The sequence below is a fragment of the Mauremys reevesii genome, linkage group 8 (assembly GCF_016161935.1).
Source record: "Mauremys reevesii isolate NIE-2019 linkage group 8, ASM1616193v1, whole genome shotgun sequence".
Lineage (NCBI taxonomy): Eukaryota > Metazoa > Chordata > Testudines > Geoemydidae > Mauremys > Mauremys reevesii.
In genome coordinates, this window is record NC_052630.1 from 88,644,638 (window position 1) to 88,671,540 (window position 26,903).

At 40.6% G+C, this 26,903-nt stretch overlaps 2 protein-coding genes across 9 annotated transcripts in view; one reads left to right on the plus strand and one right to left on the minus strand.

Moving 5' to 3' along the window:
• The window catches only part of LRRC40 (leucine rich repeat containing 40), a 33,360-nt gene extending 18,627 nt beyond the window's left edge, over positions 1-14,733 (plus strand). For both annotated transcript variants that reach the window (XM_039483081.1, XM_039483082.1), the window contains exons 12-15: positions 2,098-2,208; positions 4,918-4,995; positions 8,715-8,900; positions 12,965-14,733. In XM_039483081.1, coding sequence (XP_039339015.1) covers positions 2,098-2,208; positions 4,918-4,995; positions 8,715-8,900; positions 12,965-13,070 — 481 coding nt within the window. In that variant the 3' untranslated portion in view covers positions 13,071-14,733. The remainder of the gene's footprint in view (positions 1-2,097; positions 2,209-4,917; positions 4,996-8,714; positions 8,901-12,964) is intronic.
• Positions 14,734-15,792: 1,059 nt separating this feature from the next.
• LRRC7 (leucine rich repeat containing 7) overlaps positions 15,793-26,903 on the minus strand; it is a 345,675-nt gene continuing 334,564 nt past the window's right edge. For 6 of the 7 annotated variants that reach the window (XM_039484896.1, XM_039484891.1, XM_039484895.1 and 3 more), the window contains one exon: positions 15,793-22,330. In XM_039484896.1, coding sequence (XP_039340830.1) covers positions 22,223-22,330 — 108 coding nt within the window. In that variant the 3' untranslated portion in view covers positions 15,793-22,222. The remainder of the gene's footprint in view (positions 22,331-26,903) is intronic. The other variant, XM_039484897.1, reaches the window with a different exon arrangement.

Genomic DNA, 26,903 nt, shown 5'->3' on the forward strand with positions numbered 1-26,903 from the left:
TGGTGAATCTGTAGGATTGTTCATTGTTCTCACCACAAAGTGGTTCACCTTTTCCTATCCAAAGAAATAATTTGTGTGGATCCACTGCTTTGAGAGCTGACAGCTGTGTGCTATAGATGAGGTCCAACTTAAAATGCAACTTTTGCAGGTACTTCAGTTTAGTGCAAGCATAAATAATTTTCAACATTTTCCCCCGTCACTGAGAGTCTGGAAGACTCTCCAAGCATAAAGCCCCTAGTACTGTAGCTTTAGATATTATTGGACTTCATTCTACCTCAATGGAAGTCCATGGAAAGTGTCGCAATAACTATAGTGGGAGCAAAACAGTCTTTTATTTGTAAAGCACTTAAGAGTGTGCTGTACTAGATAAAAAGGAAGACATGATCCCTGCCCCAAGGAGCTTACAGATTAAATAGACAACACAGGAATGCGCTTAATTCTAATTTATTTAATAGCACAGTGATATCTTTTTTTACAACATGAGTTACTATTTGTGGGCCTCAAGAACGAAGTGAGTTTTCAGGAGGGATTCCGATGCTGAACAGGAGGGCTGAGAGCTACTGAAACTGATTCCCCTATCTGGCACAATAGCCTTGTGGCTCAAGATAGGAGCCACGGATCAGAACTGCCAAGCCACCATCCATGCAGTGAGACAGAGATGAAGAGTCAGAAAGAAAGCCCACCCAGGGGAAGGAGAAGCCACAATCCTGATTAGGGCCTCTAGGGGCTACAGTAAAATAAAAAATATTATCTGGTAAGAGGAACCCCCATCCTTGTGTTCTGACAAGCAGAGTATATAAGCTGCAGTGCCTAGACACGCACAAATGTGAACGAAATAACAGTCACTCTTGGTTCTATATGTTAGCTAGTTTCTTGCTGTTTTACGGTATTTTGCATCCATACCACAGTTTTGATCTTGCAGTCCTTATTCAAACAAAACTTGTATTATCTTAAATGGGAGTCTCACTTGAGTAGAAGCTGTAGAATTGAGCCCTGCATAAATGCTTATAAACTCTTTTGGGAAGGGACCATCTCTTCATATGTTTGTACAGCCCTAGCTCAATAAGGCTGTGATCCTAACGGGGGTCTCTAAGCAACATTGTAATATAAATATGTAATAATCATATATGCCTGCATGTCTAGATATAGACCTGTTATTTATTTGTATTGTAATAGTGCCCAGCAGCCCTTATAATGGACCAGGGCTCCATTGTACTAGGCACTGAACAAAAACAAATACAACTGAGAGGGACAGCCAGTTTGTTTTATTTCCTAAATGAAAATATCTCTTCAATGCAGGTGTATTCCTAGAATTCTATAGAAAAATCAGTTTATTAAACCAGTGTGTGTGTAAACAGCCCCATTTGTTTAGTCACTGTATTAAAGACTGGGGGAGGAAGGTGTAGGTGAACCGCGTATGTGAATAGCTGCTTGACAGGAAGGAATTTCAGGAGAAATCACAATTTGGAAAGAGGAGTACTCTGCATGTTAATTACCTCCCGCATTGGTTAAAGTAAAGCCTTAATCTGAGGGATTTCAATTAACTTCATGAACTTCCAAATAGTTCACATCGGAGTGTCTCAAAATTATCTCAGTACACTGCTTACCAGAGCAACAAATACAATGTTCTCTGTAATTCACAATAGTGATGCAATGAAATAGAAATGAAAGACTGGAATTTAATTTCAGCATTGAAACAAGCTATTGCATTTCATTGTGGCTAATAAGAAGAGTGACTCTTCGGTGCCTTTTTAGTAAAACAGAATTTACAGTGTGGAAGTTAACAGTGAAGGTCCAGTCTGTTTTTGCTATAGCTTTCTGAAATATTTTGTTTGCTGACTGAGGGCAACCTCAGAAAGTTAACTGTGGGCTTTTGTCTTGGCATTAAAATATAAGCCTCAAGGACAGTCAGCTTTCATAAGTGCATCTCCCATTATTTTCTTCCTGCCTACATGGCCACTGAAATCCCAAAGAGCACAGAAAATACCTGACTTGTAAATGAAAGTCCCATAACAAGGAAGCTGGTTTTTATAAATTACTCAATAAAAAGGGAGATGTTTTACTCATGTAATAAACTTTATTTGTAATGGGTTGCAGGATTGTGGAGCTGAAAGAATCAGTCTGTGATGTCAATCTTGGCTTCAATAAACTCTCTTCCATTTCCTTGGAGCTCTGTGTACTTCATAAATTGACACACTTGGATATCAGGTTTGTGATGTTTTGCTGGATTCCTTTTAGAGTAATTTCTTTTAATGCCATTTTAAACCATCCATTGGTACAGTATTGCAGTACTGAAATAATCTTTCATTTTCCTAATTGTTTCTATGATGGTTGAACAGTTCGCAGGCTTGGAGTTGGATGGTGATCAGGTGGCCTAGAGCTAACCATTGAAAACTGATCAAGTGGACAAGCCCTAAGTAAATAAGACATGAACTGACTGAAATGCTCTGCATCAGGGTTGTAAAGGCTGTCATGGAGTTTAAGTGACTCTGAGAAAAGAGCCTTCAGGGCAGTTGTGACGGCAGTGCCAAACAGTTATGCTCTCTGAGAATTACTCCTGGGACAATTCTGCGGGACTGTGTGCCCGCAGAAAACACCCCTCCTGTAGAAAACAGCAGGGAAGCAAAGGGAAGCTGTGTGGGGGCACGACCATGGGCACAGTTTTGGCAGGGTATTGACCCCCCCCAACAGAGGCGAGGTGTTGGGGGAACACAGGGTTACATGCCACTGGCCCTCCTTCCCCCATTTCTGCAAGCGCAGAGCTGCCCAGCTGAAGGAGGCTGTGTGGGCTCTGACTCTGCAGCTGAACGCTGCCTCCTGGGTCCTAGTGCCAGTCAAACTCCTTTCGAGGAGCCTTCCTCTTTTCTGTGCAACAGTGAGTGCCCATGGTGGGGTGGGGAAAATGAGGGAAGGGGGGTGAGAGGGTGGAGGGGAAGAGGCAGTGGGGAAATGTGGGGGGGGGGTGGAATAGGGCAGAGGGAGGGGAATGTGGGAGTGAGGCACAGGTGCTGGAACTAGAGGTGCTGGGTGCTGGCTTGAAGTGGTTTCCATTATATACAGGCTTGATGGCTTGGTTCAATGGCTCTCAGCACCCCCACTATACAAATTGTTCCAGCACCCCTGGAGTGAGGGGGGGAGGATGAGGCACGGGGTATTTGGGGAGGGAGATGAGATGGGGAAGAAAAGGTGATAGGGAAATCACAGGGGGAAGTGGGAGCCCAGCATGCAGTGTTCCCTGGGCAGCAGCTGGGGCTCCCCCGTTAAGCAGGCCCATCGAACCCTCAGTCTGACAAGCCCCACCCCCTAAACCTGAACCCCCTGACAAGCCCCCCACATCCAGCCCACTGAGCCTCAACCAGCTACACCTGGGCCCCCAGCACGCAGATTCCCCCACTGAGCCCCCCACACCGACACCATCCCCACCGAGTCCCATCTTCCCACACCCAGATCCCCCTGCTGAGCCCCAGCCACCTTCACCTGGATCCCTTGCAGAGTGCCATTGCCCCTGCACCCAGAACCCCTCCTTCCAACAAGCCCCTGTGCATCCAGATCTCCCACCCAGAAACTTGTCACCCCACACCTGGATCCCCCCATACTAAGCCCCTCCACCCTTGGATCCTGCTGGGCTGAGCCTGCCTGTCCACACCTGGTGCAGAGGGGCTGGGCTCTGGGGCAGCCTCACTGCCAAGTCCCTGTACCGGGGGAGGTGGGAGCTTCAGGGTGATCTCCCACCTCAGTGCAGCCAGTTGCCTGTGCTCCCCACTGCCATGCCGGAGCCACGTTTATTTATTGGCAAATACAATTTGCAGAATTTTAAAATATTGTGTGTGTAATTTTTTTTTGGCGCAGAATTCCCTCAGGAGTAGAGATTAATAAGCTTGGAGTGTGGCCTTGGGCAACTATATTTGTAGTGGCTTCAGTAACTTCCAGTAGGCTCCTTATTGTCATTCAGATGAATACATTTAATCTTCATAACTTCTCAGGGTGTTCATTCAAGGTGGTGGAATTGTCATTGGCTCTTATTACCAGGGTATAGTGCAAAGTGAAAAGTAGCCAGACACAGCAGCTTGCATCGGCTTAGTTACGTTTAAGCCAGCTTGTTTTAATTTATGTGCTGCTGAAGAGGGAGAAGTGGGAGGAAGAGTTAGGCTGCAAGTTGCAGGGATGGGTAAGACCATGTGAGGTGGTTGATGGGGAGGGAACGAGGCTGAGTGCCCCAGGAAGGGAGTGACGGCAGATTTGTTTAGTCTAAGACTGCAACATTTAATGACCCTCAGTGATTAGTCCCCCTTACTTGAGTACTGTATATGAAATGGCCCATTCCATCTCCTCTTCTCATTTAAGCAGCTCCTGAAAACCTTTTAAGAAAGAGGGTGGGTTTGGGCAACGTCATTGTACAGTATGTTCTGTGTTAGAGGTGGGGTGGGGGATGCCAGCTCTTTGCACACTTTGACTGAAATGTTCTCTACTGTAACTACATGTTATTTTAGTCCATAAGCTCCTTGGGTGGATCTTTGTACGTCACTCTGACCATCGTACAATGTACATATTACAGTGCTATATAAATGCAATATTGAAATTATGGCAGTGCCTTGATTAAAGATTTGATTTACTTAATTCCTACTCCGTACATACTGAAAGTTATTGTCAAATGAAGGTGATGCCACATTACAAAATGTTTGGGTATGTCTTTATGATAAAATCTGTTCACTGACTGGCAAAAACCAAATGCTAAAGAAAACAATAATTTTGATGCCCATCTGCACTAACTCTGGTTTTGGCATACCCATGAAGCAGTTGACTGGTTTAGCATGTTAGTAACATCAGCTCAAGGGCAGACTAGCAAATTTTGCTTTCTGGAAAACCTTAAATTTGCTAAAGGTTAGTAAATGCTGCTTTTCTTTGTCTACAATTCAGAAATAACTTTTTGACATCTTTACCTGAGGAAATGGAAGCACTGATAAGACTGCAAATAATAAATCTTTGCTTCAATAGGTAAGTACCCTTGCAAATAGACCTATTAACATATAATGAGAATGAGGCAAAGACCATCATGTGGTAATCCTGTTTGTGTGTTTGAAGCAATGTGCATAGGAGAATAAAAATGACAATGCTTCCCCCTCCTCAATACTACTGAGTCTGTTCATATTAGGGTTCTGATTCTGCTAGTAAAGAAGTTTTGTTTCCAAATCACTAATGAAAACAATGGAGATTAATTTGAGATGTTAGTTACCTTGATTCATTGTTTTTGCAGTGAGAAAAACACCTTGTCCCAGGGCCGCCCAGAGGGGGGGGGCAAAGGGGGCAATTTGCCCCGGGCACCGCAGGGGCCCCCAAGAGAAGAGCGGAGGCTCCCGCCTCCGCCCCTCTCCTGGAGCCTCAGCGCATCAAGCGCCCTGTCTCCAGCGGGGCCCCTGAGCCCCGCCCCGCTCAGAGCCGCGTGGTGAGGGGGCGGGGCTGGGAGCTCCGGGCTGAGCTCTGCTCCCTCCGCTGGGCCCGGAGCTCCCAGCCCCGCCTCCCCACGCAGCTCGGAGCAGGACGGAGCTCAGGCCCCGCCGGGGACACGCTGCGGCTGTTCTGCGAGGCGCTGAGGCTCCGGGCGAGGAGGGAGCCGGGGGTAAGAGGCTGGGGCCGGGGGGGGTTGGCAAAGGGGCAGGGAGCCCTGGGGACAGTCAGGGCAGAGGTTGGGGAGGGGCAGGGAATGGGGTTTGGATTGTGGGTGTTCTGGGGGTGGATAGGGTCAGGGCTGCCCAGAGGGGCGGGGCAAGAGGGCGCAGGAGCTTCTTCGCTCCCGGTCCCGCCAGCGGGGGTCCTTCTGCTCGGGCGGAAGGACCCCGCTGGCGACCCAGCGGGACCCGCCGCCGCCGTTCAGCCCGGTATTCGGCGGTAATTCGGCGGCGGGGGGCCCTTCCGTTCCGGGACCCGCCGCCGAAGTGCCCCGAAGACTCGCAGCAGGAGCCCCCAGCCGCCGAATTACCGCTGAAGACCGGGCTGCACGTCGGTGGCGGGTCCCGCTTCGGCGGTAATTCGGCGGCGGGGGGCTCCCGCCGCGGGTTTTCGGGGCACTTCGGCGGCGGGTCCCGGAACGGAAGGGCCCCCCGCCGCCGAAGACCCCGGGCCCCCGGAATCCTCTGGGCGGCCCTGCCTTGTCCTGCTTTCCCAGCCTCAGTAAGAACTTTAAATGTTCAAAGCATTCTGCAAATATGTTAACTAAGGAACTGGGTTGCACTGCATGTCTTATTAAGCAGGTGCAAGTGTTCTTTGATTCCATCTGCTGCTAATTAACACAGGAATATTCTGTCACTGATGCTGGGAGGGGGGCACCTGATAGGAAAAATACTCTGTACTTGTGATTTATTTTATTTTTTTTAAAAAGGGTGTCTGTGGGTATTTTTGAGGATTTCCTGCTGGTCACTGGCTTCATCCTGTTTCCGTCATAGACATTTGTTGTAAAATCTTGGCCCTACTGAAGTCAATGGAGGTTTTGACATTGAATTCAATAGGGCCAGAATTTCATTCTTCATATTTTACCAGCAACAAAGAGTTTACAGACCTGGGCTATCGACCAAAGCCTTTCACTTTCTTGACTTGTAATGAGCTTGCATCTCCCACTTTTAGTTAGTGGTGGCTCATGGTTTTAGGAAGAAACTACTTTATCATGATTTGGAGCAGGCTTGAACATTTGGCACTATTGCCAAGCAGAGCTTTTCAGGGCAAACTGCTTCTTACCAAAGTGTAAACACACACTCCTGCCTAGCTTGTTGTCTGTTTGGAGGAAACAATGCGTGAAAGTATAGATTTTGATTCCTTTCTTCCTTTTGCAAATGGCATTGCTTGGTGCTGGTTAGTTTCATATAATTTTCAGCCCATTTAAAAGAGGATCAGTTTTACAAGAAAATATAAATTGTCCCTTGTGCCTGTTCCAGGTTTTTTCATTGAAACCATATGTCAGTTTGCTTGAATGTATCAAAGTCAGCACTTTGCTGGATCAGGCCCTATGTGAACAGTGGATAAGGGAACTTCCTTCAGTAGCAGATACATACCCGGTACTAGGCTGTGATTCATAGAGATGCTAGCTTTCTCTGCCTATGCTGGTGCCAATTGGGGCCAAACTTTAAAAATAGTTTACAAAGCACAATGGGATTTATCGGCATACACTCTTCTGCATGCACCATATGGTGCTTATTTTTCAAAGAACTCATTGCTGCAGCAAATAACTGGTGCTTGCAGGGAGCAATATATGTCACTGGTTTCCTGAGGCATAGTTGTTGTTTAGTAACAACAGAGCTAGTTATGTATTTATAACAGAGATTTAAATAGATTCTGATTGATATTTATTCTCTTTCTAATTCCCATCTCATTTGGATGCTGCAGAGAATGGCAGGCCCCTCCTGTCTTCGCTAGTGATTCCTTCCTCCAGGCAGCAATACATGTGGCTAAACCCAGTGTGGCTGGCTCCATTGCTCCGATCGAGCCTAACCCCTGCCTCTCAAAAGCTATGCTTAAAGTTTTTTAAAGAACAGTCTCTCCCAAAGCACTCCCCTTGTCTCTGGCCACCCTGGCTGCAGCAAGACTCTTGAAAATGTTGCCATTAAAAGAGCAGAATAAAAACTGTGAGTGGGAAGAAAGAGAGGCGCTCCTCCCGCCCCCCCAAAAACCCCACCCCCATTGTGAACTCTGATTAGATCTGTAACATCTCAGTGTTTTTCCAACAAGAAAAAAATTAATAGAATTCTGTGGGGTGGAAGTAATTTTCCTTCCTCTAAGACAATCAGTGCACATTCTGTTTAACACAGGATTGTTTTAATTGCGTTTTTTGGGTTTTTTTTTTTAATGACTAGGTGAAGATCTGTTTTGTTTTTAAGCAGTATTGAAGGTTCTTCCTGTATTAATATTTAAAAGGAAAACACTCTTTTTGGAACCAAATCTTGCCTGTGTCTTAATTAATGAAAACAAGCTGTGAAAATGGGGGGGTGATTTAGTTTTTTTGCCAAATCACTGGGTGCTATGCATTATGCTAGAAATACAGCTGTTAATATTTAGCAGAATCTATAAATAGTTTGTAAATAAGTATTTCTGAAACATTTTTAAATTGTGTGGTGCAGTAGTGTTTCAGAGCTGCATTAGTCAGCTGTCACGTTAAGGGAGCAGTGGGCGGATAAAATGCTGGATGATTACAAGTAACGAAGCTTCTACTTAATTTCTTTGTGCTATGGACCATAAACATGGTGTCTGTAAATGAAGGGCTCTTGTTTTAATATATAAAGTGGTCATAAATATAGTGGGATTTGGGGTGGGGGGGTTGGTATCTGAATGGTGACAATTTTTTCATGGGTATAAAACAAGCAGGATTAAGCTTGGGGAATGTAATGAATGTGTTTACAGGAACTTAGCTCAGACTGTAGGAGGAATGTGTCTGGCTGACATCATTGCTATGCTCAGTTTTACAAAATGAGTGCTGCTGGCCTTTTGTTCTCTGAGCAGTCATCATACAAATTACATTCTGCTTTTATGTTTGTGAAGTAGACTAATCAGTATTACTGCCACCCTCCCAAAAATGCATGTTTAAAATGTACCTTTAATGAGTGATTATTATTAAACAAATTCAGTTAAATCTAGTCTTTCACCTCACTATTATCTGTTTTGTTACCCATTTTGTATATATGTGTTTCTGATTTGATTCCTTAAGTGAATTTATTTTCATTTTTTGGTAGGTTTAAAATATTTCCCAATGTTCTTTATCGCATCCCAACACTTGAAACTATCCTACTCAGTAACAATCAGGTTGGATCCATAGACCCTCTGCAAATAAGGAAGATGGACAAGCTTGGCACCTTAGACCTTCAGAATAATGACCTCCTTCAAGTGCCACCAGAACTTGGAAACTGCGTAAATCTTAGGTGACTTTTTTTTTTTTAATACTGCACAGTATCATGGTTTTGATAACTGTTTTTTAGGCCTTTTTTTAGTCACAGGAAAATGGTAGAGTAACAGTGTACTTGTGTGTTGGTCTAAATTCATAAAATGCCTGACCTCTAGTCATCAGCTATGAAGCAGCTGCAATTTTTTTCATAGTTTCTCAAGACTAATTGAGAATAGAGGACGTTTTTGGTTCATGATTTAATTTATCTATTTATTAAACAAACAGAAAATTATATTTTGCATTAGAGGCTAACTCACATTACATAGGGGTACTTGAATATGGAGTTTGGACTTGAGCATCAAACTTGGAGTCAGTCCAACTTAATAAACCCACAATTTAGGAAAATTTAGAATTAAGCTGCTGGTCTGCTCTTAACTTGCCTTATCTTTACTTACTTCAAGGATTGTTCATAACAGAGGGTTGTCCTCAGACTCATGTATAGTGCCCCATTTATTGACATTTGTCTCATGGGCATTTGTCAAAGGCAATTTGTTAAAAGACTTAACAGTAGGCTGCCCAAAGATTCTGGTATTTAATATATTGATCAGTGATCAGGAAGGGGCGGGTTAGTAAAGTGTCATCATTTGCAAAGGACACAGTATTTAGATTAGACAATTGGAAAAGCCAGTGAGGAATTTCATAACAAAGATAGGGGAATGGGCAATGTGATGGCAGCTGAATACAGCGGTGACATCTGTATGATAACCCATATTGGAAAGAATAATTTGAACTCCTCAACTACATTCATCTGGACCCATGGGAAGAATTCTGGAAGAATTCCACCACAATTTCAACAGCGTCCACCCCACCATCAACCTCAGCTTGGACCAATCTACACGAGAGGTCCACTTTCTAGACACCACAGTACAAATAAGTGTTGGTCACGTTACCACCCTATACCAAAAACCCACCGACCGCTATGCCTACCTTCATGCCTCCAGTTCCACCCCGGACATGCCACACGATCCATTGTCTACAGCCAAGCGCTGAGGTACAACCGCATCTGTTCCAACCCCTCAGACGGAAACCAACACCTACAAGATCTTCACCAAGCATTCTCAAAACTACGATATCCGCACAAGGAAATAAGGAAACAAATCAACAGAGCCAGACGTGTACCCAGAAGACTCCTGCTACAAGATAAGCCCAAGAAAGAAACCAACAGAACTCCACTGGCCATCACCTACAGTCCTCAGCTTAAACCTCTCCAACGCATCATCAGTGATCTACAACCCATCCTGGACAATGATCCCTTGCTTTCACAGACCCTTGGAGGCAGGCCAGTCCTTGCCCACAGACAACCTGCCAACCTTAAGCATATTCTCACCAGCAACCACACACCGCACCATAACAACTCTAACTCAGGCACCAATCCATGCAACAAACCTTGATGTCAACTCTGCCCACATATCTACACCAGCAACAGGACTGAACCAGATCAGCTACAACATCACCGGTTCATTCACCTGCACGTCCACCAATGTTATATATGCCATCATGTGCCAGCAATGCCCCTCTGCTATGTACATTGGCCAAACTGGACAGTCACTACGTAAAAGGATCTATGGACACAAGTCAGATATTAGGAATGGCAAAATACAAAAACCTGTAGGAGAACACTTCAACCTCCCTGGCCACACAATAGCAGATGTAAAGGTAGCCATCTTACAGCAAAAAAACTTCAGGACCAGACTCCAAAGAGAAACTGCTGAGCTTCAGTTCATTTGCAAATTTGACACCATCAGCTCAGGATTAAACAAAGACTGTGAATGGCTAGCCAATGACAAAAGCAGTTTCTCCTCCCTTGGTGTTCACACCTCAACTGCTAGCAGAGACCTCACCCTCCCTGATTGAACTAACCTCGTTATCTCCAGACTGATTCTTGCCTGCATAATTATATCTGCCTCTGGAAATTTCCATTACATGCGTCTGGCAAAGTGGGTATTCACCCACGAAAGCTTATGCTCCAATACATCTGTTAGTCTTAAAGGTGCCACGGGACTCGCTGTTGCTAAATTACTTTGCGCATTCAGGAGAAAGATCTGGATATAGTTGTATAAGCTCCATGAAAATCTCTGCTCGGTATGCTTCAGCAGTGTTTAAATAGGAAAAAAAAACAAAACCCAAAATGTTCGGGCGCATAAAGAATGTGATAGAAAATAACACTGAAAAATTATATGGGCACTTTATAAATTAATTTTAGGGCCTCACCTGGCATACTCTGTTCAGTCCTGCTTGTTCAATCTCAGTGTTTATCTAGAGACAAGTGGTTCAGAGATGGGGATTGCAAATTATTAGAGGCATAACAAGACTTCCTCATGAGGAGAGAATGAAAGATTTGGGACTGTTCTGGTTTAGCGAAGAGAGATTTAAAAAAAAAGTCAAAAAATGATTGTTACAGAGAAGGTAAATTGAGAGCAAATATGTCCTTTTTTTCACACTACAAGATTGCAGAGAGGGTTGATGAAAGTGGAAGGTAACAAATTTACATTGATAAAAGGAAATGTGTGTACACACTAGAGCTGCTCAGGAATTTTTCTACAGAACAGTTTTTGTCAGAAAATGCCAGTTAGTTGAAACCAAAGCTTTTCATGGGAAAGGATGGTTTCAATGCAACTTGCATTAGGAAGGTTTCTTAGGTCCACGGTGGGGGAAGTGTGAGAGAGAGGCCAGTGGTTAGACCACTCAGCTGGGATGGAGGGTACATGCCTGGTAGTGGGTCTCCTCCCTGCCAGGTGAGTGCTTTAACTCCCAGTTAGATTCAATAGATAGCCATTTTGAGAATATAAACTCTCAAGCTTCAGGGAATAATCCAACCCCTACATGAAAGAGTTTGAATAGAAAGTTGCCCTAGGGGCTGGTCATTTCACCACTGTGATGCTACTGGTGTTGACAAAGGCAAGATACTAGACTAAATGGGTCTCTGGCAGGCAATTCCTGTGTTTCTTCTTGCAATTCATTAATTTAAAAAAATAAATGTAATTTAAGGCTTTGAAGTCATACAGGGACAAATAACCACTCTTCTGCCTACCACTAGCTTTACCAATTTAAACCATTTTTGTGAATGAAATGGAAATCTCAAGTGGGCAGACAGCTTGTATACCAAGCTTCAGTTCAGCATAGTTAAAAATGGGCAAGTTATGAACCCTAGCACTGCTTTTTCCAATAGAAATAGCAGTTGTTCTCTTATCATGGTGGCATAAGTGAGAACCACCTGCTGCACAACTGATTTGGCTTGAGAAGAGGTGCTGAGTCACCCACATTTCTCAGAGTAAACAGCATGCTTGTTTTTCTGACTGAGGAGTTTACAAGTGACTTTGTTTTAGATTTATTGGATAATCACATTTTCAAGAACATGGGCGAGGAGACTTTTGCAGACTTAGGGAGTGTAGTTTTCTTGTGAACTCTAAAACTAGCCTCTGTAGCACTGGCAAATGCTGTTCATGAGTAGAATTTTAATGTGTTAGTTAACACAAAAAAACTGCATCTTTTCCCCCCTATTTAGACAGGGCCTAAGGGTCTGACTAGTTCAGCAAAACACAGATCCTAGGTGATAAGGAAGGCTTGAAGGGAACATATGGGAATGTGCTCTGGTGACAGGATTTGTGCTTACCTGAGAGCCTGTGTAAAACAACTGAGTTGGGAAAAGGTAAAGTTGCCATTTAGCATAGCTCAGTGCTACAACCAGTTATTCCCATTGATTTTATCATTTATTTTTATAAGCGCTTCCCTCCCCTCCCCCAGCCAGGGGTTTTACTGAAAAAGTATTTCCCCTAAATGTACAGTAGTACAGTATTGCAGGGCACATGTATATTATGCACACAAAACTATCCATCACTACATCGCTGTTGGCATACTGTTAGCACTTGAATTAGGCCACTATGAAATAGAGTAGCAGAAATTCATAATATAGTATTACTATTCATCTTTAAGCAGGATTCTTTTATTTTTCTAAAGAGCCATAAGTGTGCATGATGTATGAATGTGCTGGCACAAGCAAAAGCACTGACAATATTAATTTTGATTTCTATACTTCCCCAGGACACTTCTGCTAGAAGGAAATCCATTCCGCACTCCTCGAGGAGCCATTTTGGCAAAAGGAACAGCAGCTGTACTAGAATACCTAAGAAGTCGAATTCCTACTTGATCAGAGTACACTTATTTTTTTGTTAGGCTTATGGATCAAAATACAAGCAAGATTTTTACCATCAGAAACCCAAAGGCCATACACCAGTCTGACTTCCTTCCTGTTTGTCAACTATTGATTAAGCTGGCCTGTGCCATAAAGCATTTTTTATAATACTGCTTTTATTCTGTTTGAAAAAAATGCCCATCCATAAAATATCAGATCTTCTTCCAAAGTTGCATAGATCAACATTTCAATTGAAAATACCACAATGCTAATTGTCTTTATTTGTAATGCAGTGATTTCAATGGATACGACCACTAACAATGACAATTTTTTTCTATAGTTCAGTTTAAAAAAAACTTTTTATGAATTAATTTTAGGAACACTAAAGGGGTTGCATAAAAAGTAAACTTTCTGATGTTCTTACGTTTGTATTGTCCATAGCTGTGTGGGACCAAATGCTTTATAGCAGGCGACCTCTTAATCAAATAGGTAAGTGTTTCACACTGTCTGCCTCCTGTTAAATGCCTGAAACCTTAAATTACACACCAATGCTATAATAATGGTAAGGATACAGTATGAACTGTGCTACAAAGAGTGTGAAGAATGTGTTTACAAAAGTGATTGAATTCTACTTGTTTGACTAGTAATGAATAAATGTTTCCTGTTGGGTGTAAACTATTACCTTTGTTTAGTTTAATGTACCAGTCAAGCTCTCTAGCTCAATAACATTAATATGTGCTTGCCATATTACATACAAATGTGTTGATGCATCTTAAGGTGCCATTTCCAGGATGAATAACACTGGTGATAAATTTGTTGGGGGAATGGGTGTGTCAGATCTGAACTGCGATGCATATGTATATACATTGCTCTTTGTTGCATGTAAAAGCCTAAAAAATTGTAGCCTGAATCAAAATTGAGCCCATGGTGGTTTGCATTGACTGTTCTTTGAGCACTTCACTTCCAAACAGTATTGAAGACTGACCGCTGCCCTGTTTTTAAGGCTATATTTTCAAGGGAATTCAGTATTGTACTGAAGGTCAGATGGCTTTTAATTCTTACAGACTAAACTACAGTACATACATTAGGAATGGGTGAACATCTCCACCTACCTTGGCTTGCAAAAGTAATTTTTAACAAGCCTTTTTCTTCTGAGTGCAACCCATTTTCCCCATCTTCCTGATTGAACTTAAAAGAAAATGAGGTCTTGTACCTAAAGAGAATCCTGTGCTAATTATTAGGAATAGAAAAGCCACCTCTTGCCACATTCACTCTGTTCATGCCATTAGAAGACAGCTGAAGTGGATATTATGTATGGTGTGTATAAACTATGCTTTCATTCAACACTTTTCTCTTTCTCCATTCCCCATCTCCTATCCAACAGCAAAATTAAAAAACAATTCCAATTAAACTTTCAACCCAGTGATGGTTGAGTGGGTCCAAAATTAAGACAAAATAAATACACCCATCCCTAATGTCTTACATTTAATGAGCACCTTTCATCATAAACTATCACAATACATGCAACAGCACTGAAATGTAACCCCCTCTGGGGAGGGAGGACAGCAAACAGCTGGCACATAATACTACATAGCAATAGGAAAGGACAAGGAGGTTGAGCATTTGAGTAGATGTGTTACTGTTTTAAGACATAGCCCCATGCAAAACAAAAAACAAATAGCCTTCCCACATAAATACATTGTCAATAGTTGAAGGCCAAAGTTGCCTCTATTTGAATGAATGGTACCCAGCATTTTATAGCTCTATCAAGTATAACATTTAGATTACTGAGACACTCTTTCCAGCTTCTATACAAAGCACATTCTATATAGACACTGAATTTTAGACCTTCAGGTGCTGTAGCTTTTCTTCAAACAGTTGTGATAATTTTACAGTAGAACCTTAGACTTTCGAACACTTTGGAAATGGAGGTTGTATGTAACTCTGAACAAACATTATGGTGGTTCTTTCAAAAGTTTATCACTAACCATTGAGTTAATACAGTTTGAAATTTTACTATACAAAAGAAAAATAAAACATTAAATGGCAGTTTAAAAGGAACTAGACAGAGACCAACAGCAGTACAATTAATTACCTTGGGATAATTGATATCCCTTCTTTATATTAAAAGATGACAAAAGTTTGTTACAATAATGTGACATTTTTATTATTTGTACAATAAAGAGACTTTTTTAATGTTATTCAAAACACTTTTTAAATACTGAAAAAGTTGGTACACCAAAGCCGAAAAATGGCTCTGCTATACACTGCACAGCATTGTTTTAGTCCCTGTATTTCTTTTATGTACAGAAAGCATCTGCAAAATGCATTCTAAACACAATATGCACCTTACCAATTAGTGTCAATACATAAAATAAAACTGGAAGGATACAACTTGCATGTGCAAATTAACTAACAAGATAATTGATTTCACTGAATCAATAGATTTAAAATATAGTTTTAAAGTACCTTTTTGCACATAAAATGAAGCAGCTTTCAAGTTCAGTAAGTCCTTATACTGCAAAACCATTAAATACATTCACAATCTATGTTAAAGTAGTAAATATTTCTTCATTCAGCTTTATTTACATCAATACTGTAATTAAACTGAAAAGTACAGTTAGTCATCTGTAATATAGCAATCTTTTTAACACATACAAAAATGACTTTTTTGTATATAATTTAAGCTCAATATCACAATTATCTCAAAATATTAATTACAATACAGCCATCTCCATCATAATTAAACATGTCTTTTATAAAATGGTAAAATTTTTAATAAAGTAAGCTGTTGGTTTTGAACTGGCTACAGTACTCCCAAGTAGAAAACTTAACATAAGTCTTGGTTTTTACCATGATTTCAGAGTAAACCCACTTAGGCTAGCAAAGAGGCCTAAAAGGCCCCAATTGATAAATATCAAGCCTCTTGTGCTGCACTGTTGTGGCTTGTTGGTGGTTCTTCATTAAATGCTTTACAAGGGGACAAGTTACTACTCTATGCAATGAAATGGAGTGCATTCATATACAGAATATCTGCTTGAATTGTCTGAGGCTATTAATGCTCAGAAGGATTGCCAAAGAATTTTGAAATAAACAAGGAACTGTTTAAGTATCAAATAATACCTACTTTTGCAAAGGTGAAATTTCATTGAGGTCTGATCAACGTTCAAACTGCCACTCTGAGGAAAACAAGCTCTGGTTACATTGCCTGGCCTCTGGGTGTCACTGTTGTGCTGCACACATATGGCTGTAAGGCCATTTACTAAGCATAGCAAAACTGGAGTCATAAAAAGGCCAACTCAATTAATATCCAATCCAAACTACTGGCCTGAAAGTTGCATCATTGCTTTTATGTTTAGCTCATATTTACAGTACAGTGAAATAAACAAATCGGTTAATAAAAAAACAAAATTTATAATTTGATTCCACTTAGTTGAAATCTAAAATTGACTGTATGACTATTTTAATACTTACATTTTGGAAGTTTAAAACTATAAAAAGCCCAGACACAGAAAATGAAAAGCTAGTAAGTATATCTTACTCTTGGATTTCCAATTCAAAGCCCACCGTTGGCAGCTGTAATTTTGTGTCCTTTTATGAAGATTAATATAACCACCTGTTTGCCAATGTTTACTTTAGTCCCAGCTGGGCTTGCATGGTAATTTCTGAGTGCAAGGTGAATGGAGACTGAACCCAGTACATTCACAAGCTAACCTTACAGAAAGTTGACAATCCCCTTTTCTAGTTAGGAAGATGGGTGACACAGATTACAAAGCTAGTTGAGCTAATGGATGTGACCTTAAATTCCCACTGACTTCCCTGGAAGTTGGGACATGTATCCTGTGGCAGAATCAGGTCCTATGCTTCTTTTGAATGTTCACTTGCACAGGATAGGAAGAGAACCTAGGGTTTGTGAAAATGAACTCAATTATCATTTTTTCTTTACTAATACACAAAATATACATCTGCCCACATAAGCTGAATAACAGGGATTGGGTAGTTACAAGCAGGAGCACGATGTAATGTGAGCAATACATAGTAATAGCAGTGGCAAGCAGATTTCCTAAACACATTACATTCGATTCTTTTAACAGTTTATTATGGTCAGATGCTTTTTGAACTGTTAAGAATTACTGGTACTTGGGGAAGTGCTCGTGGTATGAGTTTGCAGCTGTAAAAATAACCAAATGAGCTAAAGCAATTTTGTGCAAGTTTCTTCATTTTCAGAAAACCTCGTAACATCTGCCTATACTCTTTCAGCCTGGGAAATTCAAGAAACAGCTGGCAGCTTTTTATTTTACCATTTACATGGGATTTAGTGAACTTCCTTAAAATTGTCCCTGTGTATAAATAGAGTAGAGACACTGTCAAGAACTGCCTTAGTTCTCAGTAGATCAGGCTGTAATATAATTGCACAAAGGAGAAGGATCATGATGAATAAAGGGACACATATATTTTTACAAATGTAGCTTGTTAGAAAATACATTTCGGTGAATGAAAAGATACTTGGAATTTTAAATTTTTTAATTACAATAAAAAAAACCCAGAATGCGTAAAGAATTGTTATTGAGCCTGGAGGCTTCTTTAGGAAATGAATTGAGTCTCCTGTGGTCTTGTCTCTTTAGATATTTCTCCCATTCTGAGAATGACCTGTGGCCAGAGGTTGTTGACTAGTACTCAATTCCAGCTGTGGCATCAACCAGTGGGATGCAACTGGGGAAAGAAGAGCTTTAGGCTCAGAACAAGCTTAGAGAAACTAACCCACACCCCAAAAATCTGGATGGGGGTTCTGTATAAAACTGAAAACACAAAAGTGGGTTGTGCCCTTTCTTGGATCGATTTTATATATGACTATCTGTAAACATGGTCGATTGGGGAGTTACTGTTGCATTGGCTAATACAGGTTTGGCTAAGATACAGTTGATACTTTTGTTACACATTTTGTTACACATAGTGGTGCTGGGAGTTGAAACCACAATAAGTTCTAGTTTCTGTACAGTGATTTGCCATGTGAGCTGTGATAGTAACCAGTCTGTGTTCCTTAACAGTTGCTGTAAAACCAGAACAAGGGAATTGTAGCAATGCCCTGCACTTTTAATCTAACCTTTACTTGAGGAGCACTTGCTGAGCTTTGTTGTGCAGAAACCTAAAAAGCAGTGTCACAATTTTACTGCTAGCCAAAGTGTTACCATGGGAACAAATTTAGCACAGCTGAAAGCCGACAGGAAGCTGGAAATTGAAAACGGTAGAAGTTCCAAAGGCAATTTGGAGTTTCTGGTTTTATTTCTAAAACACCATGTTTCAGTCATTGTCAAAAATTCTCTTTAGTAGCTAAAAAAAAAATTCCTGGGCTTTAGGTATTGTGTACTTGATATGAAAGCACATGGTGTAGTGTGTACTATCTAATAGCCTGGACCCAGGAACCTATATGCAATTTTGAGATCACAGCTGCCTGTTTCAGAACTCATTGACTAAACATGAAAATAACCACATCTATGGAATATACTCCAGCGTGCCACGTCATATATATGCTATTCATCTGCTGCCAGCACCTGCCCTAGAATCTCAAGTTTAACAAGATAGCTGAATCAAGGTATCCATGCACATAATATGTGACTTCCTAACTGCATCTATTGAATCGCTCCAGAAAAGACAAAAGGTGTGTTATATCAAAACAAGAACACCACATACTAATTAGCCACAATGAAGACTTCCTTCATTGCTCAAAATATGAGCATCCCCTCTGCCAATTTGTATATAAATACAACAAACTACAAAGAGAATCATGCTTGCTTTTGGGGGGTTGGGGTGGGGAAGACGCATCTTGAAGCGCAACTACTGTCTGAATGAAAAGCCTGAACTCCTGCTCACTTACCAAGAGCTCTTTTACTTAACCAAGCTTCCGTTGACTCCAAAATCTGCAGCATTAGGCCTTAAATGTGACAGAGGTTCCACTGGAATGTCTGGTTTTATTCCCAACAAAGACTTCATTAATTAAGGGGGAAGTTAATGTCTGACTATATAATGGAGAAAAAAAAACTACTTGTATCTTGTAACACTCAGGCTTACAAACCACATTGGCATAATCTGTGTATGTAATAAAAAATCCATCAGAACAAATGTGGCACAAACACAACACACTAAAGATCACTTGGCTTTTGTTATATTACATCTTTCTTCAATATGTTGTCTATGTAGTTTGTAGGCTCCCTAGGGCAGAACCCTTGTCATCCCACTTGTCTCTGTAAAAAAGCCGACCATATCTTGGTGCTATATAAATACAATATTTAATTTTGTAACATGCTTCAGGATTCTGTCTTCTAGTTTTGCTTAGAGGAGGGATGTAGTAGGCAATGTTACAGCATGACTCAAAACTAACTTTTTAGTTACTCGGTTTTCTTGCCAGAAGCAAAAGTCAAGGGAAATATTTGAGCTATGCAAATAAATTACAATGAAATTCCCACAGAACATATTCCATTTAGTGTGTTTACATGGAGTGAATTTCTGCATGTAAAGAATGGATGTGAGCATCTCGTGACTGTTTTATTACAAAAGGGATAGCTGATGATGCTGACAATTTGACTAATGGACTCTGCAATTATGCAGCTGTTACAGACACTCTCCGACTTATGCAAACATTCTGTTCTGGAACACCTTGCATAAGTCGAATGTTGCGTAAGTTGAGGACATATACCTGACAATTACGCAAAACAAAAACAAACAAACAAAAAACCCCCACGTACAGACCTTTTTTCGTAAGTGCGGGTTTGCATAAGTTGGGTTTGCGTAACCTGGGGAGCGTCTGTACACTGTTAAAGATGCTGCATTCCTGCACGCCAGGCTAACACAAATAACTGAATAACTCATTTGAATTTATTTGCTGAATATCTTCGCATAGAGGAATTTGAAATCTCTATACTCTCAGTGAAAGAATAACTAAATTCAAACTATTTGGGTGTAAATATTTAAAATTAGAGCTGTATGGATCAGCTGTAGTCAGATAAGTTACACGATATTATTTTTGCCTCCTGAATGGATGTGTGCAGCAGCACTTCCAGTGTGAGGACTTGTACAAAACAAACATTTGTTTTCTGTGAGAACTTACACGTGCAGGTTTGGAATAAACTTTCCAGTTTTGCAGTAAGACATGTAATCATTCATGTTTGTGGAAAGCAAACAATAAAGGGGATGTGAACAGTCACCATTTTAAAACCAGGAAACGTGTAAATACAAACAAAAAGCCTAACCCTGCATTCCCATGCACCCAAAGTCCCCAGTTGCCTCAGAACCACAATTTGTCATTGTGATGAAGCTGACTGACCAAATCACCAGCCGTATTGTCACATTGCAACAGCTGCCAAATGCCAGCTGAAAATAAATGAAATCCAAATAAGACAATTCAAAACATTCATCAGGGAACAAGCCCCACCTCAAATATCTAATGAGCAACAGAAGACCATATAGTAGACAGAACATTACATAAACTGACATATATATTAAAAAAAAGCTGTTTAATTATATATTTCAATTAAACTAATCAATACGTAAATGAATCAGAGGGGAGAGGGAAAACTTTAGTTAGTGTAAGTGTAACCCACATACCTCTTGGGGGTGATGTTCTGTCCCATCTAGTGGCATCGGCAGGGGGACAGACAGACAGACTGCTCTACAGCCTTAGCTACTAGCCAGTTGGCTTTTAGCTCATGCAGTAGAGGCTCATGCACTAAGCTCCAAAGGTCCCCTGTTCAATCCTGCCGGTTGACAACTGGGGTCTGGCAGCATTACATAATAGAGAAGCACCTCAAATTAACTAAAAAGTTCTTGATAGTAACTTTTAAAATCTACACTAGCCACAATTCAGGTGATCTGTGTTTTTTTAAAAATGTTCAAATTTAATAAAAACCAATTCAGAATACTCAATTTATTTCCTTCAAAAACTCTCATAAGGGGCTCATTCCTGCTGCCATTAGCAGTTACAATTTTTTACCATTGACTTCAATGGAAACAGGATTTACCTAATATATGTCGACTCATCCATGGCACAGAAATTAATTTTCCATGCTGTCAGCTGTAGGAATTACTAAAGCTTGGATTACTGAAATAACACCAATGTAATGTAGTTTTGTGCTGTGTCTGTTCCCATCCCCTTAGAACTGCACTGAGATTTACCTACTGGTATTTATATAGCACACCTCAGAGAGAAACTCTTTTAAATGTTATCTAGTCTTACTAGCGATGTATTGTCCCACTGATTTCAATGGGCCTGCTACCCACAAAGGGCTAGCTTTGGCCCTCCTTACTCAGGGGTATTATAGTCTGGTGGGAGGATTGGGAATCAAAGTTTATTGAAAGGGTTCTATCATTTTAAATATATTAAAAAAATTCAGCATTAGGTTTTCCTGCCACCCACCACTCACTGCTTTTATTTGAGAAACAACACTATCTGAAATTATCGTGTCTGTTTCAACATGTAATCAGATAAAAGGCTCAGACAAAAGCAATTAATTTTGCCTAGACTATTATGTTTAGGTCCCAGGCTTGAAAGTATAATTTATGAAGTATTTCACCCTGTATTGCAATAATTCAGCTAATTAGTATGGACTCAGCACTAACCACTGTACTTGTACAGTTACTTCTATAAGGCATATATATTTTCACTGAAAAAAATCAACACACTAAAGTTCAAATTTAATATTTACTTTCTTAGTGGTGTCTATGAAAATATTTTTTCTCTATAATCTTTCTTTTAGTATAGCACTGGTGATAGAAATATTTTATGGGAATTACAACTCATATGTTTTTCTTTATAAAGATATATACAACTTTGAGGCAGTATTTTTGATGGACAGCAGAATTCATAAAGAGCTTGTGTGTGCTTCTGTGTTCTGAAGTTTATGAAATCCACTTTGAGAAGTAACTTGATTAAAAAAGAAACTGCACCAATGCACAGCCAGAGGCTGACAATTAAAACTAATACATAACCACATGAACATCATATTTATATAGTTAACATTTTTCAAGAGGCGCAGTACTAACATATAGTATTATACATTTGGCACTAATGTTTGCCATTGGTCCAGCAATTGGCAAAATTTGTTTCCTATGTATAAATTTCTGTTTGAACATTAGATCTGGCTAGACATATGTTTACTATTTATAAAAAATACTTAGACAGTAAGCTCACGTTGAATAACTAGGTCTACTGTAGTCTGGAAACTCTTCAGTAGTAATACAGCTTTCTCATGTTCCATATGTACAAAACTGTGTCCATTTGCCTGTAACACACAAATAAAAACAGGAAACAATCAAATGAAGTTATGTTTAGCACTTTTTCCTTTTTGGGGGGAGAGCGGAAAATTAAAGTAAAAGAAACTTGATGGTTCAAAGATTAAAAAGAACATTGGACTACTTGTGATTACTTTTGATTGGTGGCAATGTGATTCCATACCTTGAAGAGAATAACAATAACATTCTAATTAAATAATAGTGTAACAATTCACTTCTTATAACTTTAAAAAAAAATCCTGCTATAACAGTATCTTACACAACAGTTAGAGCTATAAAATTAGAGATTTAACTGGACCATCAAGGGTATAGATTTAATCTCAGGATACATAAAGTAGATGTTACCCTAGCAAGCATGGTTTGTTGAGCGACAAAGCATAAGAAAGTTAGTTCCAGAGGTCGCCAAGCAAGCAGATGTAGCCAAGTATGTACGTGTTATGCTACCATCATCTAGCGGCGATGGAAGAGAGAAAACACAGCAAACACTCAGGGAAGGACTCTATATGGAAAAAGCGGATATGTCAGTTGAATAAAGAGTGAGCTATCTGCAGTGAGAGCCTGATGGTGAACTCACTCTGTGTGGAACTCCTAAATGAAGCTATTGGGAGTCCTGCATGCAGAGGGGCTGCAGGCTGAGTCCTATACTCAGGGAGCATGTCCTCTGAATCTATCAATAATCTTAGCAATTTATAAGGTGCTTTTCCCTGTAGTTTCCAAATGACATTTCCACAGAAGTTAATTCTGCCTAATGCATCATTAACTGCTAAAAGAAAAGCAGTTCACAATGACGGGGAAAGTGGCAGATGGGTAACTACGTATTAGGAGGATAGATACTGCTGAGCAAATTGTTTACATCTAGTTCTATCTAATCTCTACTTTGCCTATCGTAGTATCTAGACACTGTAACAGACAGAGCTGGTACTCCCACCTCAGAAGTACAACGATCCAGCTCTTGAGTTGAGTCTAGGCATATCACCATAGGGGCAGACCACACCAGTTGTCCAGGTGGACAAGCTACCGAAGGTAAATGTGTCAAAGCATAAGACTACTGATTACATGACATAAGCATTTCCAGGTGTATGATCACTCCACATACTGCTATAGACAGCAGTCACAACATGGCCCCAACACAACACAGTCACATATGCTCCCTTGTATGCAGGACCTTGCCAACTAGAAACAACAGTCCAGAGGGATTTGTTTTTTTATTATTTAGTCCTGCATTCTTTCACATGACTAAAATGCCACAGTACTCTCTTGCTGCAAGTTCTTGGGGCCATAGAATTTCTGCCTCCTTTCAGTGTTTTCATGTTATGTCCAGAAGATGTGTGACTGTAGATTATTTCAATTTGTGCTATTTTTCAAGTACTTTATCCACTTCTGACTGCTGGTAGGCTGTGGCTCACATGGTGTTTAGGAGAATGTCTTCACTGCACTTTTTCCTGTAGGCCAGTGTTTTAATCATATCTTCTGTTGCGTCCAAGAAATTACACCAAAAAAATTGTGTGTATGTTGTATTAGACCAGATTCTGTTCTCATTTACATTAGGAAAAATCAGGAGTAACTGCACTGAATTCAGGCCCACCACAGAAAGCTGAATGGTAGATGTGATAGGGGGTCTGGAATTTTAAAGCATGAATAGATTACTTATAAAAACATGATGATTTCATTAAGTTTTTAAAAATAATAGGTGATGACTATAAATCCCAAGAAAAAATGCTATATTTTGACAGAATTGGTGTGAACTAGATGGGCCAAATTCTGCTTTTGGTTATATTAGTCTAAATCTGGATTAACTTCCCTAAATTCCAAAAGATGTTATCTCTCTCATACATGCAACTCTCTACACAAACACTGTACAAACTTGTCATCAGTTGTGGCAGTTTTACTAAGTCACTAAATTAGAATGTCTAGGGCCAAGTAACGGATCTCTTGATGGAAGATCTTCCACTCTTGGTCTATGCAAGTCCAAGGTACAAAAGCTCATCTGTTTACATGGGCTTTTGTCAAAGATAGGAGAGGTGACTGAAGAAGCAGGTTCCAACCGGTTTGGGCTAGAAGTACATTTTGTTCTGATATTTGTTGTTTATTGTTTTTTCATTTTTGTAAAGAGGTTTGAATTTTAGTGGAGAAGTACATTTAATAAATTAAAAATAAAGAAATGATAATATGTGAGTGGGACTGTAATTTCTGAAGAAGCTATATGTGGGTCCAGATCCTGTTCTACTTGAACACATCCATTGTCTTGAAAAAGCAAAGGATCAGTCCCCTATGCATGGTGAATAAATGGAAGAGTCCATGTTGTTCATGAAACATGAAGAAGATCTCATTTGAGAGGCAACCGCACAGTTGAAATCTTCATCAACACAAAAATGCATAATGAATGCAAAAGATTCAGGATGCAAACTTCTGACGGTGGGGAAACAGACGGTAGGAAAAGTGCCATGTAATAACAGCGTAGTAGCCACAGCAGTTATGTACATGTACTTTAAAGGTGTAAGTAAAGAATAAGAGGCAGAAGCATGCTGAAAAGAAAGACAACACTACAGTAAAGAGCAACTCCTTTTATTAATTTTTGTTTTGCTTCATACAGTAATGTAATTTAGCACTGAGAAACAGGGTACAAATATCAGGCAGAAAAAGGTTTCAAAGGTGTGTCATAAAGCAAACCCCCAAAAGGACATGCTGGAATTCAGGGCTGTGTTTGGGGCCTCCTTGGCCCCTAGCGTTATACACAGCGACCTCATGAGCTGATCTTTGTTACAGCAAAGTCACACAGCTACCTGCAATCTGTTCCACCCACTTAGAATAAGCCAAAGAACTGTGCAATCTCATCCACAAGATGCTTAGTTCTGCAAGTAAGGGTTGCATAGGACCAGCCCTAGTCACTGGAGAAACCCTCTTTACAGAGGGAGTATTTCCCAGGGTGCCAGTTTACCCCGCATTAAGAACATAAGAACATAAGTGATCTCTCTCCTGCCATCCATCTCCATCCTCTGACAAACAGAGGCTAGGGACACCATTCTTACCCATCCTGGCTAATAGCCATTTATGGACTTAACCACCATGAATTTATCCAGTTCTCTTTTAAACACTGTTATAGTCCTAGCCTTCACAACCTCCTCAGGTAAGGAGTTCCACAAGTTGACTGTGCGCTGCATGAAGAAGAACTTCCTTTTATTTGTTTTAAACCTGCTGCCTATTAATTTCATTTGGTGACCCCTAGTTCTTATATTATGGGAATAAGTAAATAACTTTTCCTTTTCCACTTTCTCCACACTCTTACACTTCCAGAGCAGCTGAAACAGGCCACAACTGGAAAGAAAATTCTCTGTTAGGTAACGTATGGATAAATGACAGTCAGGAATCCTCTATTTCTTTCAGCCTATGTGCTGTATTCACCCCACTCCCTGTAACACATGCTATTAAATCCATGTATATCTAGGATTTATGGGCCTTGCTCTCCATTGCTTTGTACCCTGTATAGTTATTTAGATCTAATTCCTGACAAAAACAGTATGTTAAGACGGAGGCAAGGTTGAGAGTACTTATCAATAATTTACTGCAAAAATATATTACAGGGATGTTGTAATTATCTCCCCCCAAAAACCAATAAAATAAAAACAAAACAAAGAATTACAAATCCAGGAAATTCAGTTATGATTAAAGTTAAAATGAATCCAAACATATTAAAGTATAGAAATGTACAGTGAGGACACCCAAACAACCTTAACTCTGTCCTACAGTGATGACCATACAATTAAGATTAATGCATTTTAGTGTCCACAGCCCAGATTAAATTAAAGAGATGATTAATGACAAAGTAATTCTGCCCAACCCCCCCATGATGTCACTGCGGTGTCACGCCTACTGAGAACAATGAGAGATGGCAACCATTTTGAAAGAAGGTAATTCTTCACTGAATTCTCTGAGGAAAAGATGGTTACTCACCTTTGTAACTGTTGTTCTTCGAGATGTGTTGCTCATATCCATTCCAATTAGGTGTGTGCGCGCCGCGTGCACGTTCGTTGGAAGATTTTTACCCTAGCAACACTCGTGGGTCGGCTGGGTCGCCCCCTAGAGTGGCGCTGCCATGGCGCCGGATATATACCCCTGCCGACCCAACGGCCCTTCAGTTCCTTCTTGCTGTCTACTCCGACAGAGGGGAAGGAGGGCGGGTTTGGAATGGATATGAGCAACACATCTCAAAGAACAACAGTTACAAAGGTGAGTAACCATCTTTTCTTCTTTGAGTGCTTGCTCATATCGATTCCAATTAGGTGACTCCCAAGCCTTACCTAGGCGGTGGGGTCGGAGTGAGATGTCGCAGAATGTAGAACTGCTGAGCCAAATGCCGCGTAATCTCTGGACTGTTGTACCAATGCATAATGTGACACAAAGGTGTGGACCGAGGACCAGGTAGCTGCACGACATATCTCCTGGATGGGTACATGCGACAGGAAGGTGGCAGATGAAGCCTGAGCCCTGGTAGAATGTGCGGTAAGGTGGCTCATCAGAACATGAGCCAGGTCATAGCAGGTGCGGATGCACGATGTCACCCAA